The sequence below is a fragment of the Sapajus apella genome, unplaced genomic scaffold, assembly GCF_009761245.1.
Source record: "Sapajus apella isolate SASKATOON/1434 unplaced genomic scaffold, GSC_monkey_1.0 scaffold51, whole genome shotgun sequence".
Taxonomy (NCBI): Eukaryota; Metazoa; Chordata; class Mammalia; order Primates; family Cebidae; genus Sapajus; species Sapajus apella.
Genome location: NW_022436991.1, coordinates 7,811,472 through 7,828,455, shown reverse-complemented (window position 1 = coordinate 7,828,455; position 16,984 = coordinate 7,811,472). Strand labels below are relative to the sequence as shown.

At 43.0% G+C, this 16,984-nt stretch overlaps 1 protein-coding gene across 4 annotated transcripts in view; it reads left to right on the top strand.

The window, feature by feature from the left end:
* The window catches only part of DCUN1D3 (defective in cullin neddylation 1 domain containing 3), a 46,389-nt gene extending 30,754 nt beyond the window's left edge, over positions 1-15,635 (top strand). For 3 of the 4 annotated variants that reach the window (XM_032242877.1, XM_032242874.1, XM_032242875.1), the window contains 2 exons: positions 7,764-8,299; positions 9,781-15,635. In XM_032242877.1, the coding sequence (XP_032098768.1) occupies positions 7,869-8,299; positions 9,781-10,264 (915 nt within the window). In that variant the 5' untranslated portion in view covers positions 7,764-7,868 and the 3' untranslated portion in view covers positions 10,265-15,635. Of the gene's footprint in view, positions 1-692; positions 4,070-7,763; positions 8,300-9,780 lie in introns of those variants that run through there. The other variant, XM_032242878.1, reaches the window with a different exon arrangement.
* Positions 15,636-16,984: the final 1,349 nt, after the last annotated feature.

Sequence of the window (16,984 nt, the reverse complement as noted above, 5' to 3'; positions counted from 1 at the left end):
AGATCAGTTCACCAAGGAGGCAAAGTGCCTGTCCTCAGGAGGGTTGCAAATTTAGAACTTTGGCCTAAATTTGAATGCCAAAAAAGGTGATGGTAGAATATTAGACCTTGGAAAGACTAACCCAGACCCCTCACTTTAATGTTGGGTCACAGAAACTCAGAGAGGTTAAGTGACTTGCTTGAGAGCACACGTTGTTCAGGGGGATTCCAAACCAGAATCAAAGGCTTCCTGGGGGTGTACTCTGTTCCTATTGACTTGGTTCCTCAGGAACATACTTAGGCGCTGATAGAATGTTGGACATTTTCTTCTTGGGGCATCGGTACCTCCTTAGGGGTAGGGGTATATCCTGGCACACATCATAGCAGAGAACAGTAGTGAGACCAGTGATGGAAAGTGGCCAGTTTAGAGTCAGACTGCCTGGATTTGAACCCTTCTCCTCCACAGATTGACTATGTGACCCCAGGCCACCTCCCTTAAGCTCCATTCACTTCCTCCCTCTGTAAAATGAAGATTATATTATTTTCCTTATAGAGTCATGGATTAAACATGAAAATTCATGTCAATAGATATATGTAATTTATTTATTTTTTATTTTTAAACATGAAAATTCATGTCAATAGATATATGTAATTTTATTTATTTTTTATTTTTTGATCTTGTTCCCATTTTGAAAACCTTACTAATATAATTATTTTTATAATATTGTTATTAATATACATTAATGACATGAGCCAACCATATCAGCCCTCTCCCTCCTTCCTTTCATATCATGCTTATAGACATTTAAGGACCAGAATAAGACCTGCCTTCTCTCTGAAACTTCCCCATGGAAAGTCTGGCAGACTTGTTTTATTTTCCAGTCTTACTGCTTAGTAGTTAAGAGACCTGTTTCCTAATCTATCAAAGCTGCAACAGCTCATTTCTTGAGGTTGCTGTGAGGTTTGAAGGTGATGATGAATGTGAAGCATGTAGCCCCAGGCTCCACAGATGCTGATTTCACTTCCTCAGTCCCTCTCCCCCTTTCTTTCTGTTAGAGTAGTTCACACTTCTGTCTTCTTCTCCTGTCTGCATTTGCACAGTCTCAGTGTGGGTTTGCCCTCTGTGGTGGTTCTCTTCTATAAGAGGCAGTTGAGGTTAAGCCCCTAGAAGACAGGGACTTGCCCGGTTGACATTTCATGATCTGCCTAGGAGTTAGAAGCAATTTCCTGATCCCTCTTTGGAGCTAGAGCAACACAGGGACTACGGCCTCTGGGATTGCCCTTTGGGCCCAGCAGTGGCCGCTCCAGGCCTAGGGCCAGGCAGCCAGCCAAGCCCATCCCCAGGAACAGTGGCCAGTGCCAGCACAGAGGAGGAAAGAGTCTGGAGGCTGATGTGCAGAGGAGGGAGGGAGAGCCAGAGCAGCTGGGCTGAGACTGAGGGAGAGAAGCTGGAGGCTGATTTTGGTCCAGCAGAAGCTAAGCAGAACTGCTGTCTTTGGTCTTTCAGGTAAACACTCAAAGCTCTAAGTAGAAAAGAAAAAAAGCCTAGAAGTAGGTTTCCCCAGTTTGTGGGGTTTTTTTCCCTTCTTTTTTCTGCCTTTTCTTTCTCCGTATCCCTCCTTGTCTTTGGCTCCATTCAACCCATTTGTGCCCCTTGCTGAATCAGGAGAATGATCACTTACTGTGAGCAGATCTGAATCGCCACGGGAGATCTGGGCTGGCTCCTGCAAAGAGCACCATTCTAGGAGAAGTGAGACTTGATTCTGTCACCGACGTTGTGACAATAATCATAACTATTATAGAAGGCTAATACTTACCAACCAAATGCTTTCTGTGAGTCAGGTATTGAGCAGAGTATTTACATGCATTATTTCATTTATTTTGCCCAATAGTGCTTTGAGGTACAGCTGCCCTGTTTTAAAGTTCCATGTGGACAGTTCCAGTTCTTTGGTGAGATTGCCATGGCAATGGCAATGCTTTGTCCTGGTTTGTCTGAGCTCATCCTTTTCATCACTGCGCTCCTGTTTCCTCCATTCCTAGATAGGCTCCTTGACCTTGGTGTGTCTCCATTCGTTTAGTTTCCTGTAAAATGGGGGTAATTGCTTCACAGAGATATGTTTGTATATAGCTTTCATAACGTACTAACAAATACAAAATGATATTCATGAATAATAATGCTCTGTTGCTGCTGGAAACTTGGTGCCAGGTGTCCTGATTGTGCTGAGGCTGACCACTTCAGAGGTGGCAGTGATAAGAGAAGAGGACCAACTGGGAAGACAGTCCATTAAATTAGCAACTGCATAGAAATCTAGACGTCCTTTCTTCTGTAGATCTACAGAGCTGGGACCAAGTGGAGAGGGGAAGGAGTTTGGAACTGGCTGAAAGCCTGCTCCAGGTTAGGGTCGGGGCATGACCAGCAATTCAGTGTCCATTGGGCAGAGCAGATTCTCCGCTTAATTTTATTCAGGATCAATCACAAGGAAATCCTGTGTTGCGGAGAGTCTGATCCTACAAGCATTTCTGGGTAGTGGTGTATTTGAGTAGGATCAGTACTGTGGTAAGAGAATCGGTTTTGGAACAAGCCCTGGGCCAGTGACTCAGTGCAGGGGCAGGAAGTCCTGGTTGCGCCTGTGGAATCTGAGGCCTGGAGCCCATTGTTCGGAGGGGATAAGTTGGGACTTCTAACAGGCTAACCAGATGCTACTGGGCTGCTACTACTAGTAGTACAGTAACGGCTGTTATATCAAGTGTTTTCTCTGAAGCCTTGTACCTTTTATCTGCATTTCCTCACTGAATTCTTTCAAGAGCTCCATCAGGCAGATACCATTTTGCAGATTGTGGAAATTCAGGCTCCCATTAGGGTCAAACAATTAGCCAGTGGTGCAGTTGGCCTTCCTTTTCAGAGCTGGAGCTTTTAACCGTGCTGGTGGACTAAAACATCACAGGTTTAGGGCATCTGGACTAATTCTAGTTTCCACATCTGGTAGGGTTGAGCCCAGCCACGTGGTGCCTGCCTGGATCGTGGCAGAAGGGCTGTGCTGGGGAGAGGGCAGTGAGTAGGAGATCCTTCTTGAGCACCAAGCACAGACGTGTGTTCTCTCTCCAGTGGCTGATGGTGAGATTTGCTGCTCTGGGGTTGCTGTGGTGTCATTCCTGAACTTGGGGCCTATCTGTCGTGTTTTCTCTCTAGGTGCTGTGCTGTGGGTGGGCTCAGCAATCTAGCCTAGGGGTAAATGTCATGGTTTCTTGAGCCAGACATGTGATCTTGGGTAATTTATTTTCCTCAGCCTCAGTTTCCTTGTTTTTAAATGGGGTTATGATGAGTATATGTGAGTTCATGTCCCTAAAATTGCTCAGCATAGTGCCTGGCACCGTATCAAGTGCTCAATAATTGATGACTGCTATTATTAGCTGTTAGCCATCAGCTAGTTAGTCTAGGGGAGACCTTCAACTTTAAAACACTTGAAGTACTGCCAGCCTGGGCCACAGGGCTGGGCACTGTGATTGAACCTGAGGAAAGCTCTGGGAGAGCAAAAGTATTTTCCCAGAGAAGGGGGTAGACACAGAAGAAGGTAGACCATTGGGCAGTAATCAGAGTAATCAGGGGACCATACTCATCAGATCTAGAGATATTTTCTTCGGGCTTTAGACCACCACTCGCCTCAACACTCAGTGGAATGGGGGCATTTCAAAGACAGGGACCAGAATGGAAGAAGGATCCAACTTTCTGGCATTTGCTGATTGATCATCTGTTGGAACTGATTTTCTTCTCCTTTTTTTCATCTGCTGGGCATGTTAAAAGCTTTCAGGTTTCAGCTGGTTCTGCTGTGTCAGGCAATCAAAAGATGCTCTTTCATGGAGGGGCAGTTGGCTAAATGGGATTAGGGCCTCTTTGAGAGCCCCATCTGTTCTGTCCCTACCTGAAGGCCTTGGCACCAGGATTTGGAGGAAGCTGCTATGATGAAGCATCTGCCCAGTGGGGGCAGGGTGAATGGCCTGGGGTAGGTGGGTCAGATGGAGGCCAGGAAATCCTCTTATCTCACTGGGTGCCCATTCCTCCCTCAGCAGCAGGAGCTGAGCAGCAAACACTGGTGAGTCAGCGTGCCTGGGAATTAAGAGTTGCCAGTCTGTGAGCATGTGGGGTTTGTGTAAGTTTGGGCCTTTTGTTTCTTTCAGCATTCTAGTCTTTAGAAACACAAATCTGGAAACCAGGCCCTCCACATGGTACAGTCCTTGTTTTGAGATAATTCAGCTCGCACAGTTGCCTTCCTTGTACCATGGTCTTCCAAGAATTAACCCCTTGCCATTTGAAATTGTAATGAGTTGTACTTATGGCTTACTAGCTGTAGTCTTAAAGCATAAAAAAGTCTTCTAAAAAACTTACTTAGGTGGTTACTTTCCATACCAAAAGCCCTTCTAAGAGCTTCAGTGTCTAAGATGCCTAAGTAAAACTACTACAGGTCTTTGAGGACATGTTTGGACATGTCTTTTTGTCATTTTTCTCTTTGAGATTGGAGAATGGGACAGGCCTTGATATGATACTCTCTAATAACTACAGGAATGATTGTGCTCTTCATTTTAAACTTACTGTATAATCAGAGCTTATCCTCAGAGAGAATTCCTCTTGAAGAAAATCCCCAATTTATCCAGGCACTATTTGGAGGAAGCCAAGTATTTTAGGTAAAGTTTAAAGCTCCAGCCGTTCATAAAAAACACCCTTTTGTCCCACTGCCTGTTCTCTAAGATCATTCAGTTTGGATCATAGAGGTCCATGAAATCTCCCTTGAACCGGGGAGGCCTGGGTGACTGACGTCAACTTTTATTTAATGTCTGTTTCCTATTGCATTTGTGGCTCCTGGTCCACGCTTCATTAACAACATAATATCAGTGGCTGCCATTATTATAGCAGTTGGCAAAGTTTTATAAATACTAAATTGTATATGGATTTTCCAACAAACCAGTTGAAGGTAGGAATATGAGTCCTGAGTAGACAGAGTCATCTTGGAGAAATCATCTCACCTCTGGCAAAATGTCTAGCAATTTGTTTAAAAAACACTTTAAAATTATATAAATAATTAATAAGCCACCATGATGAATTTGTTATGTATCAGTGCAAACTTTTCTTTTTCATCTAGCAGTTATCCTACCATTTAGATATTGTAGTTGAGTAAATCAGTTCTTTTATTTTTCTTTTCTCAATTTTTTTCAGTTTTTTGTTTTTTTTCCTGAATATTTTGAACATTTATTTATTTATTTATTTATGGTGAGCTTTTTTTAATTCTCATTTTAGGTTTGGGGGTACATGTTAAGGTTTGTTACATATGTAAACATGTCATGGGGGTTTGTTGTACTTACTATTTCATCATCCAGGTATTAAGCCCAGAACATAGTAATTGTCTTTTCTGTTCCTCTCCCTCCTTCTACCCTCCCCCATCAGGTAGAACCCAGTGTCTGTCATTTCCTTCTTTGTGTTCATAAGTTCTCATCATTTAGCTTCCACTTTTTAAGTGAGAACATGTGCTATTTGATTTTCTGTCCCTGTGTTAGTTTGATGAGGATCATAGCCTCCAGCTACATCCATGTTCCCACAAAAGACATGACCTGGTTCTTTTTTTTGGCTACATAACATTCCATGGTGTATATATACTGCATTTTCTTTATCTAATCTGTCATTGATGGGCATTTAGGTTGATTCTACATCTTTGCTATTGTGAATAGTGCTACAGTGAATGTTCACATGTGTGTGTCTTTATGGCAGAATGGCTTTTATTTGTCTGAGTATATACCCAATAATGAGATTGCTACGTCGAATGATAATTCTGCTTTTAGCTCTTTGAGGAATCATCATACTCCTTTCCATAGTGGTTGAAGTAATTTACACTCCCACCAGCAGTGTATAAGTGTTCCCTTTTCTCTACAACCTTACCAGCACCTGTTACTTTTTTTTACTTTTAATAATAGCCATTCTGACTGGTGTGAGATTGTATTTCATTGTGGTTTTGATTTGCATTTCTCTAATGATCAGTGATACTGAGCTTCTTTTGCTATGCTTGTTGGTCACATGTATGTCTTTTTTTGAGAAGTGTCTATTCATGTACTTTGCCCACTTTTTAATGGGGTTGTTTTTCTCTTGTAAATTTAAGTTCCTTATAGATAATGGATATTAGACCTTTGTCAGATGCATAGTTTGCAGATTTCTTCTCCCAATCTGTAGGATGTCTATTTACTCTATTGACAGTTTCTTTTGCTATGCAGAAGCTCTTAAGTTTAATTGTTATAGATCTCACTTGTCAATTTTTGCTTTTGTTGCTATTGCTTTTGGTATCTTTGTTATGAAATCTTTGCCTGGTTCTGTGTCAAGGATGGTATTGCCTAGGTTATCTTCTAAGGTTTTTATAGTTTGGGGTTTTACATTTAAGTCTTCAATCCATCTTGAGTTGATTTTTGTATATGGTGTGAGGAATGGGTCCAGCCTCAGTCTTCTGCATATGGCTATCTGGTTATCCCAGCACCAATTATTGAATAGGGAGTCTTTCTCCCCATTGTTTGTTTTTGTCAGCTTTGTTGAAGATCAGATGGTTGTAGATGTGCAGCCTTATTTTTGGGCTCTCCATTCTGCTCTATTGGTCTGTGTGCCTGTTTTTGTACCAGTAATTTTTTCAATTTTTTTACACAGGGTCTTACCCTGTCACCCAGGCTGCAGTGGAGTGGCGCTATCCCAGCTCACTGCAGCTGTGACCTGGGCTCAGTTGATCCTCCCACCGTAGCCTCCTTTGTAGCTGGGACTTCAGGTGTGCGTCACCACACCTGGCTAATTTTTTTCTATTTTTCATAGAGATGGGCTCTTGCTATGTCTCTCAGGCTGGTCATGAACTCGTGAACTCAAGCTATCTGCCCACCTGCCTTGGCCTCCCAAAATGTTGGGATTACAGGCATGAGCCACTGCACCCAGCCCCAGTCCTTCTTTTTAAAAGTGGAGACATGCTTCTTTGGACAACTCAGCCCATAGGCCCTACAGGATAATCACATTTTTTGTGAACTTGGCTTCCATTCTAAGTACAGCCTTGCTGAGGACATGGGGGAGAAAAAGAAGCTCCTTGGTTGGGAAACTTGGTTTGGAGTACCGGCTTGGTGGATGGTTTCTATAGGTGGATGGAGTAGGGCAAATAAAGGGCATTTCACCTACTGTGCCAGATAGGCCCAGAAAGGAATCTGGACAAATCAGAGGCAAATTTCACTTTGCTACTTGGCTTAGGCCCCTGCTTGTAGTCTTGACAACCTCGTCGTTAGGCCATTATGAGACTGTTGTTCTGAATATGGCCACCCCTCCTCCCTACTCATCCTACTTAAGATCTGAGAATGTTGGCATTAGGAACTAGAAGATGAACCCTTTCTTTGTGTCTTCTGGCTTAACCCAAGTCCAAATAACTTTTCTTACATGATGGCAAGTTGGCAAGACAGATTTCCTCTGGAATATTTCTGTCAAATTATAGTCTTTGACACATTCTACATATGAATCAGCCTCTTTGAAACTGATTTTACCTTAAGAATTTTAGGAATTTCCCTCATTGGTTCTCCATACGTGCCCCAGCCACTGCGTCGCCAAGGTGAAGTTACAGAGCTGGCCTATGAAGGAGATGATGAACTTGGGGTCTCTCCCATGGTTCATTGTTGGCTCATGGAAATAGACTGGTGAACCAGTGCACAGTCCCTAGAAGGTAGGGTATGGACCTACCTTCCCCATTTCCCCTGCCCAGAAGTGACGGCTTTCTAATTTCCTTCCAGGTTGGCTGGCTCCTCTGGCTGATGGCATGTTGAGGTACATGGGCCAGTGGCAGCGAGGGCATCCGATCCAAAGGGGGCCACTCTAGAGGCTGGGCCACCAGCACCATGGGCCAGTGTGTCACCAAGTGCAAGAATCCCTCATCGACTCTGGGCAGCAAGAATGGAGACCGTGACCCCAGCAACAAGTCACACAGCAGGCGGGGTGCAGGCCACCGTGAGGAGCAGGTACCACCCTGTGGCAAGCCAGGTGGAGATATCCTCGTCAATGGGACCAAGAAGGCCGAGGCTGCCACAGAGGCCTGCCAGCTGCCAATGTCCTCGGGAGATGCTGGGAGGGAGTCCAAGTCCAATGCCGAGGAGTCTTCCTTGCAGAGGTTGGAAGAACTGTTCAGGCGCTACAAGGATGAGCGGGAAGATGCAATTTTGGAGGAAGGGATGGAGCGCTTTTGCAATGACCTATGTGTTGATCCCACAGAATTTCGAGTGCTGCTCTTAGCTTGGAAGTTCCAGGCTGCAACCATGTGCAAATTTACCAGGTTAGTCACAAGTACTTTATGTCACCAGGCGAGCAAAGGAGGAAAGAGAACACTGTCGGGCAGTGGTGCCCAGCTAGGATAGGACTGGGTTGGCTTCATAGGGTTTTGGGTGAGTTTTTATTTTCCTGACTAGGTTCTCTAAAGCTTAAATGTTTTGAGCCAAGTCATGGTTATGATCCAGAGAAGCCCCTCTGGACTCTAGGGGTTTAAAATGTATCTACCTGGTTCTGCAGACCTACTGAATAGGAATCTCAGTGGGGAAGGCCCAAGCATTTGCATTCTGATAAAGATTCTTGTCTGGTTCTAATGTGGACCACATTTTTTTTTTTTTTCCAGAACAATGCCTTTGCCTAATTTGTAGGTCAAATTTCAGGCCTATCCTAGCATTATTAGGCAGCTTCTGAGTAACTGAGCACGGCTCATCTTTGCCTTAAATGAAGAATAAGCCAGGATGAGCCAGGTCGCCAAGTTGTCACTCAGCCCTACTGCTGTCTTGGACCTTTCTTTTCTTTTATTCCTTTATGTGTCAGTTCACTCACTCCATATTTATTGTATGCCCAGCATGTGGCAGGCACTGTGAGTGCCAATACAGTAAGTGCCTTTGGGATATGCCTCTCTTCCTCCATGAAGCCACTTGCCCTTTCTAGTTCTTAGCATATTGCCTGCCCTCAGCCAGGCCTGTGTGTAACAAGGTCAGTTGGCCCCAGTTACTAAGCAGTAGCTGTGCATATTGTTCTAGTCATGTGTCCCTATAAAATGTGGTTTGTAGAGCATGGGGTTATGAATAAGAACCAGCTTTGAGACCTAGCCGTACAATTTCTAGTTTGCATGCCCCCCACCCCAGACAGGTTACCCTCCAGACCTCAGAGGCCTCAGCTCTGCAGCAGGTACTGCAGTCCCTGAGAAGATGAGCAATGTGAGACCATGCTGAAAGGGTTGTATAGATGTTAAAAATACATACATAATTTTTGTTTTTTAACATTAGAATTTTGACCTCTGGTGGTAGAATTACCCAGGTTCAGAATCCTTGGCTCCAGAAGTCTCCCTTGGCAATCACTAAAAATATACCTCAAACAAACAACCCATAGAGAATCAGAAGGGAAGCAGGAAGCCTCCTCCTCTGGAAGCAGAAAGAATCCACAGCTTAATTGCTATTGCAGAGAGGGAAACAAGGGAGGGAGCAGGAGACTTGATTTTAGCTTTGGGAAGATGAATGAATGAATAAATGAACCATTATCAGCTGCCCACCATGTGCCAGGCACTGTTAGCAGCAGAGTATTAATTTGTTTAGTCCTCACCAAAACCCTATGAAGGTGGTGTTTTTACCATTTGACAAATAAGGAAATAAGACTAATTAGTTGGAGGAGTTCAAATCCAGACCATCTGGCAGAAAGCCCTACTCTTAATTACTATGCTGTATTACCTCTCAGTAAATGGTATCGTTTGTAATTATTAATTGTACTTTCTTCTTTCTGTTGCAGGAAGGAGTTTTTTGATGGCTGCAAAGCAATAAGTGCAGACAGCATTGACGGAATCTGTGCACGGTTCCCTAGCCTCTTAACAGAAGCCAAACAAGAGGATAAATTCAAGGATCTCTACCGGTTTACATTTCAGTTTGGCCTGGACTCTGAAGAAGGGCAGCGGTCACTGCATCGGGAAATAGCCATTGCCCTGTGGAAACTAGTCTTTACCCAGAACAATCCTCCGGTATTGGACCAATGGCTAAACTTCCTAACAGAGAACCCCTCGGGGATCAAGGGCATCTCCAGGGACACTTGGAACATGTTCCTTAACTTCACTCAGGTGATTGGCCCTGACCTCAGCAACTATAGTGAAGATGAGGCCTGGCCAAGTCTCTTTGACACCTTTGTGGAGTGGGAAATGGAGCGAAGGAAAAGAGAAGGGGAAGGGAGAGGTGCACTCAGCTCAGGGCCCGAGGGCTTGTGTCCCGAGGAGCAGACTTAGTGGCTCTGTCCCAGGAGCAGCAGCAAGGATCTGCCCGCTGCCCTGCAGCCAACCGAGGAATTGGACCTTTTTGGAAATTACTGAAGATCCGGATATTTTCTACTTTACACCTTTCTCTGCCTTGTATCTGAAAGGGCTCTAAAATGCTGTATCATGTTTTAGGCACTTTCTTCATTTTTTGGTTATTTTGGTTATTTTTTGGGGGGGAGATCTCCCAAAATATTTGAACCTGGCTACATGTTGTGTATCTTTTTTTGAAGCCTTCAGATAGAATAAGCCTGCCATTTCTTGCACAAATTAGATTATTTTTGTGTGGGGGAGGGGTTAGAACAGGGAGGGGGGATGGGACTGTTAGGTTGAATTAACATTACAAAATGATACAGTGCCAGATCTCAGTTTTGCATATTGTTTTTCAGGGCAGGTCTGTACTGTGTGTAGTGCTGTTTACATGGTTGAATTTAGGTTGTAATAATTATTTTTAAAGATTTACACAGATTTGAATAGCAGTGTTAACTGTTAGCCACATTGCATTAATTACCAGGCAATTTAGAGCTCTTGGAGAGCCATGGCCAGCCAAGAGCATTTGTAGTCTGGTGACAACCCCCCTTTAAGCTAATTTATCCAGAACCCGTATTTCCCTCACTTCTTGCTCATTCCTTCTTTGACCTATTGCATTTCATGTTGAGTTTATCCATCAACATGCTGCACCTGTCAGTCAAGTGAGCATTTTTTAAGAACACGTTGTACTGAGAACCACTTAAGCATTGAATGCAGAGAAAGCAGTGCTACCTCAGTTTTGCTGGAAGTAGACTTCTTTGATAGTTTTCTTTCTTTGATGAAGTTTCTGTATTTTCATGTTGTAAGTGGAAATACTTTTTTTTGTTTGTTTGTTTCATTTGCCTTGGAGCCAAAGTTTCTGTTCCTGGTGGTCGGGAAACTGCCTGCCGGCCAGCTGACTTGAAAGAAAACTGTGGTATGGAGCTCTGCTTGAATTTAATTTTTTTTTTTTTTTTTTTAGTTTAGTTTTTTCTTTGAGTATCATCAGCTTACTTGTCTGGCAAGGGCAGAAGCCTGGGGTTGGCCTGAACTCTGCCAAACAAATATCAAAGTGTATTTAATAGTTAAATTTGTGCCCTTTCCCTTCTTGCTGCACCCATGTTGTCACTTAACCCCCAGGAGTTATTTATTATCTTTTTGTTAAAGTCAGGCTCAGTTGGGGTAATGTGATGACTGTTTAGGTTTACATGACCCTCCTCTCCTTTCCCTACCCCTAAATATGTATATATACATATATAAAATATGTATATATTTTACCTATATAAAATATATATATATACACATATATGTATCTATATTCCTTTGTTTCTTTGCCTATTTAAACTGGCCATAAAAGAGGGAGCTGCCTTCAATATATAAAGTATAAGAGTGCCAGGGAATGCCATAATGGAGGCTTTGGGATCTGAATTTGGACCATTTTCACTAAAGAGGAGTTTGCTTAGCCCTTTCCTCACAAGAGGGAGGGCCTGGTTCCCCAGACTTCTCCACGCGCCCGCTCCATAAGGCCAGCTTTGGCCAGACTGCCACAGGGGCCTGAGGAGCTGACCTTGGTCCTACCCAGTTTCAGTTAGAGGGTCCTCCCGTTAATTTCTCCATTTAAAAAGTATGTCCTCAGAAAACTGTACTGGAAGGATGGGTGGCAGGAACTTGTATAGTTCAGCTTCCAACACTTTGGAACAGATTAAAAAGGGAATCTTTTAAATAAAAACTTATAAGAATATTTTATACTCTTGAGGTAATGAAACTTTGTCTATTAAACATTTGGAGGTTTCTGCCCTAATGAATACCCCTCTACCTCCCAGGAATGTTTCTCAGCCTGGGCAGGAATTGCATGTTTTGAGTTCCATTGTGAGTAGCCTTACAGCTCTGGGCTCCCATCTTAAGGATTATTAAAGAGTTTTGGCAGTATTTTTCTAAAATTGGTATTGACAATAGGGAACATTCTTGGAATTTTTTTAAGCCTAAACCTGACAGTTCCTCTTTCAGAGGGGCAAATGGGAAACTTTAAGATCATCTACGGTACAGTATTGCCAGAAAGCTGAAGGGGGTCGGGCCTGGCTTCTGCTCTAGCTAAATAAGAATCCTGAATGAGTCTCCAGGGGTCCCAGCAGGTTCTGTAGGATCCGCTGTAGCTGGGGTACCCAGACTGAGGTTTTAAAATGGACGCTTTTTTATTGAGCCAGTTTGCAACTCATTTTTTCTGGTTCTGGACTGAGTAGTGGTTGACTGAGGGAAAAGGCAGGCTGCTCTTGGCCAGGTAAGGCCCTTTCCATCCCAGATCAGGGTGTATCAGAGAGACGCATGCAGAAGAGGGAGGCAGCCCAGGGCCCTGAATACTCTGGAGAAACTAGGTTCCTTCCCCATCCTGTAAGAAGACATTCCGTGCATTAGGTATACTAAGAGTGGGTGGATTTTGTTTTTTTTTTAAATTAACTATTTAGCTTCCTCATTCCCCCACCACAAAAGCCATTTAGTTATTTTTTTGGTTATATTAATCCATTTGCAAATGAGAAGCCAGAAAAGGGAGCAGTCAGGGAGGGACTTACAAGTTCCTTCCAAGTTTGAGTACTTTTTACTCGGCAAAGATTTCAAGCTTCTGCAGTAGCTCTGGGCCAATGCTTTCATGACAAGAAATGCAGTTTTTTCTGCAAAGGGATCCAAGGTGAGGTGTGTGTAGGGTTTGAAGTTATACTTCTGGGAAATTAAAAGCCTTGTTCCTTTCAACCTAGAAATAGGTTTGCCACTTAATGAGTGAGCAGTAAGTCTGTGTAAGAGACCGAATGCGTGCCCCTCAGGTAAGCTAGTACACTCCTTGCTTAGCAATATAACATTAGGGTGATGTGGAGAGGGTCAGGATGTGGATGCCACTTTGGAAATTTGCAACATCTGAGGGTGACAACTGTTGGGAAATAAGAACTTGGTTTTGACAAATGGCTTTGTCTGTGAGCTTCTGTGATGTTTCCTTAGCAATTTATTAGAAAGCTGGTATGAGATGACGTGCTGCTTCATTGCATGTGCTTTCCCCGATCCTTGCCAAATCCGAATGTATCATTCTAATCCCACCTCCTGTAAGAGCCTCCGCTGTGTTTCAGCTGGTTGTCTCAGCAGGTGAAGTGCTGCCCACCTGTGGGAGTTGGGTCCAGGAACCCATGTCTGCCCTTCTGATAAGGGAAGACGGATCTAGAGCTGGGCGAAGATCTAAATTTTAACCAAACCTCCGGGCCCAGGAAAATAACAATTGAAAATGCACAAGACAGTGTTTTCAATATTAAACTTCCTAAGGAAGGCACAAACTAGTCTTTTGGAAAGGAAGAAAGGATTAAGCCACAGAGTATTAGTCTTTGAAGCAGTATTGATCTCCAGGGGCTGGTGCCAAAATTTAGTCCCGAATGCTGGAGGCTGTAGGATATGGGACCTCATAGTACACTTGACGGCCTCATATACTGTATACCCTGCCAAATTGTACTAAGCAGTGGTGGAAAGTTACTGGGGTAAGAACTTGTCTACAAGTTTGCAAACCAAAACAGAGCTTTTAGGTTGGTGCAACAGTAAGGCAGAAACCACAATTACTTTTACACTATTTAGGAGTGTTTGGTTTGCCATATTCCAAATGAGGTCTTCAGTGTAGCAAAGCCCAAAAGTTAGATTCAATTATGCAATTATAAAGTAAGGCATGGAAAGAAGCTGCTGCTAGGTTTTTGTTGCTTTTTACTTGACTGCTTTGCTATTTTTCTTCTCTCATGTTTGGTTGGCTATGACTTGAGCATCTTGGTAACTGACAAAGGTCTTCCTTGGGGGACTTGAACATCTTGGTAAATGACAGGTCTTCCTTGGAGGACTCCAGCAGTATCTTGTTTAAACAGCTGAAAGGACTGTTAAGGCTGTTGAATTGTGTTAATTGGGACTCACTGAGGAAATGCGACATTGGTCCTCCTCTTCATTCCACAGTGTGTTTTCTGATCATATAAAGGAGGTTCCCATCCACCCCCCCCTTCAGTTTATTCTCATGGTAAGCTGTAATTACATATCCAGTTTAAACTGGACTGGAACTGCATGTTGGTGAGGATCAGCAGGGGTTTTCCCCCTTTTCAAAAGACAAAATAGATTCTTGAGCACTGGTTCCAGAAGCAAAATAGTTTAAATAGCTTTGCATAACCATTGGTTTCTGCTTCTGATTCAGGTGCTGGGCATTATGTTGTCCCTATTCTTCTTGGAAACCCAGCCTATCTCATACATACCTACTTCCACCACCCATCTAACTTCCCTGCTCCTTTCAACACAAATCTTGGATATTGCCAAAGGAAGCCATTCAGCAGCTGCTGCGGTTTTTTATCCCCACTGACATGCAAACATTTGCTCTGGGAGAAGTGTCTTCCCTCTGACCCTGCTCCCCAGCCCTGTCTGTGATTAATTGCTCTTACCTGTTGCACTAATGAATATGATTCGTTTTTGTTGTTTTTTTTTTGTTTTTGTTTTTTGACTCTAGGTTTTAAAGGGGGAATGTAAAGCAATAGGCAAATGGGGCTTAGATGAATTGGTCCCACAGATATACCCTGCCTTAAGCCGCTGAGGTGATGAGTCCACTGCTCATGTGACCCTCCACCTTTGTGAATCCCTCTTGGTTTGTGACCAGTGTGTCTATTTGTTGAGGTTGTACAAACTTGACAAAAGTTAATACTTTTGTTTGTATTTGCTGCACTGTTGCACTCTCCAGATGGCCCCTTGAGTATTTTTATTGACTTGTTACACACATTTTTGTCTTTGATGTCTACATTTTTCCTTTAATGTTTTTTATTTGGAAGGTTACCTGCTGTTGGATTTAATAAATTTGTTTACTTGATTATTGATATTTCTAAAAAAAAAAAAAAAAAAAAAAGGTGACTTTATTCTGGGGCAAAATTTACCCACTGGGAGCTTCTGCCAACATGATATTCAGTAACAATTTTTATTCTTTGAAAAATAATCCAGATAAGTATAGGATTCTCAGACTCCAAACATGAGTGTTGACCTCCCACATACCAAACTTAATAGAGTGGCTTTTAGGGGTCTCAGTGCTTAGAGGCAATGAGAAAGTAAGTCTTCACAGAGCCACTGCCTAAATAGTCTTACCTTAGCAACTGATGTGAATTCTCATGAGGAATAAAAAGTGAAGTTGAGTACTATATTAAATGTGTGATCCGTAGATTTAACAGTATCGCAGTGAGTAAGGCAAAGGAAACAAGCTGTGTCTAGCTTTAACTGTCGAGTGCCACTGCTATCTGACCTTTGGCAAGTTAGTGAACCTCTAAGTTTCCTTTTACTTATCTGTAAAATTTAAAAAAAGCTCTTGCTTCCATCAGAGCGTTTAAAAGCGTTGATAAAGTCCCTAAGACACATAAGTGCTCAAACATTACAAACTCTTTTAAGGTTCTCCAAAGGAATGTTAGGTGAGTGATGCAGAGAAACCAGAAAATAGGAGAGGGGGGTTAGCACGGTCATACATGATCTTTCATTAAGTCACAGTTCCTCTGTGCCAAACTGGGGATAGGGGAAGAAGCTCAGATCCCTGGGAATTCTCATCTGCCTCTTAACACTCTACACGCATGATTAGACCACTTACGACCCTTAGCTTCCTTCCATTGTATGTTCTGTCTAGTTATTGTTTACATTCAGGAAAGCTCTTGACTGGCCATCTTATACATTTCTTTCATGGAGGCCCTGATGGCCTCCCCGAAGATTGCCAGCCTCATGTTGGTACCTTGTAAAAGTAAGTATGGTGGTGGGAGTAGATGTTCTTTTTCTTTTCAGTTGCAAACGCTCTGGAATTCATGTATATATTCTCTAATTAGGGAGAGGTTTCTGCGATTTTGTCAGTGAACTAGAATTCTTTATTTTCTCTTTCTCCCTCATTATTTAGGATAGGACCAGGTAGGGGCTGGAAGGAAATCTAAGGGGTAACGTTTTCCTCACTTAAAAAGTATACCTCCTATGAAAACAGACTAATGCAGTTAATTGGAAGAAAAACAGGAAAAAAAAAAGTATACCTCGAAAACATTCCCCAGTTGGCTCTTGTGCTTGTTTCTTCTGTGCTTTGGCATTTCTGAGTTACGGAGCCCACCAGAGCCTTACAAACAGGTTTGGAGAATAAAGTTGAAGGTTACTGATTTGGGGGCTTGTATAGAGCCTGGGCTATTCAAAGTGCTGTCACAGGCTGTATAGATTATATACAGCTGAAATCCAATTTTCAATTCGATGATGGGCAAACAACTTCACTTAGTTACCAGATGAACTTAACTGCATGTGGAATGCTTTGTAGCAAGAAAGGTGCACTGAAAGTAGTGCTGAAGGTCTGAGGAGTATGGAAGAGCTGCAGTACTGGCTTCTTCCCTCCTTTCAAATCCAGTTGCTGAAGCACATGGCTAGGTTGGCTCTGGAAGTCATCCTTCTAGCTGAGTTTTGACGTAGGTCAAAAAGGGTTAGTCTGCCTGATAAGATTAGGGAGCTTGCCTAACCTCTCCATTTCCCTTCCTTTATGTTGACTTCTGAGGATGCCCTATCTTAAAACCATAAGGCTCCTACCTGAGTTTAACATTCTGTTCAGTGTTCTGGCCCTTATCCCGTCTCTTGACTCAGGTGCTGAAAAAGTCCTGGTGGAATGTAGCAGCACCAGTGCAGTCAGCAGCA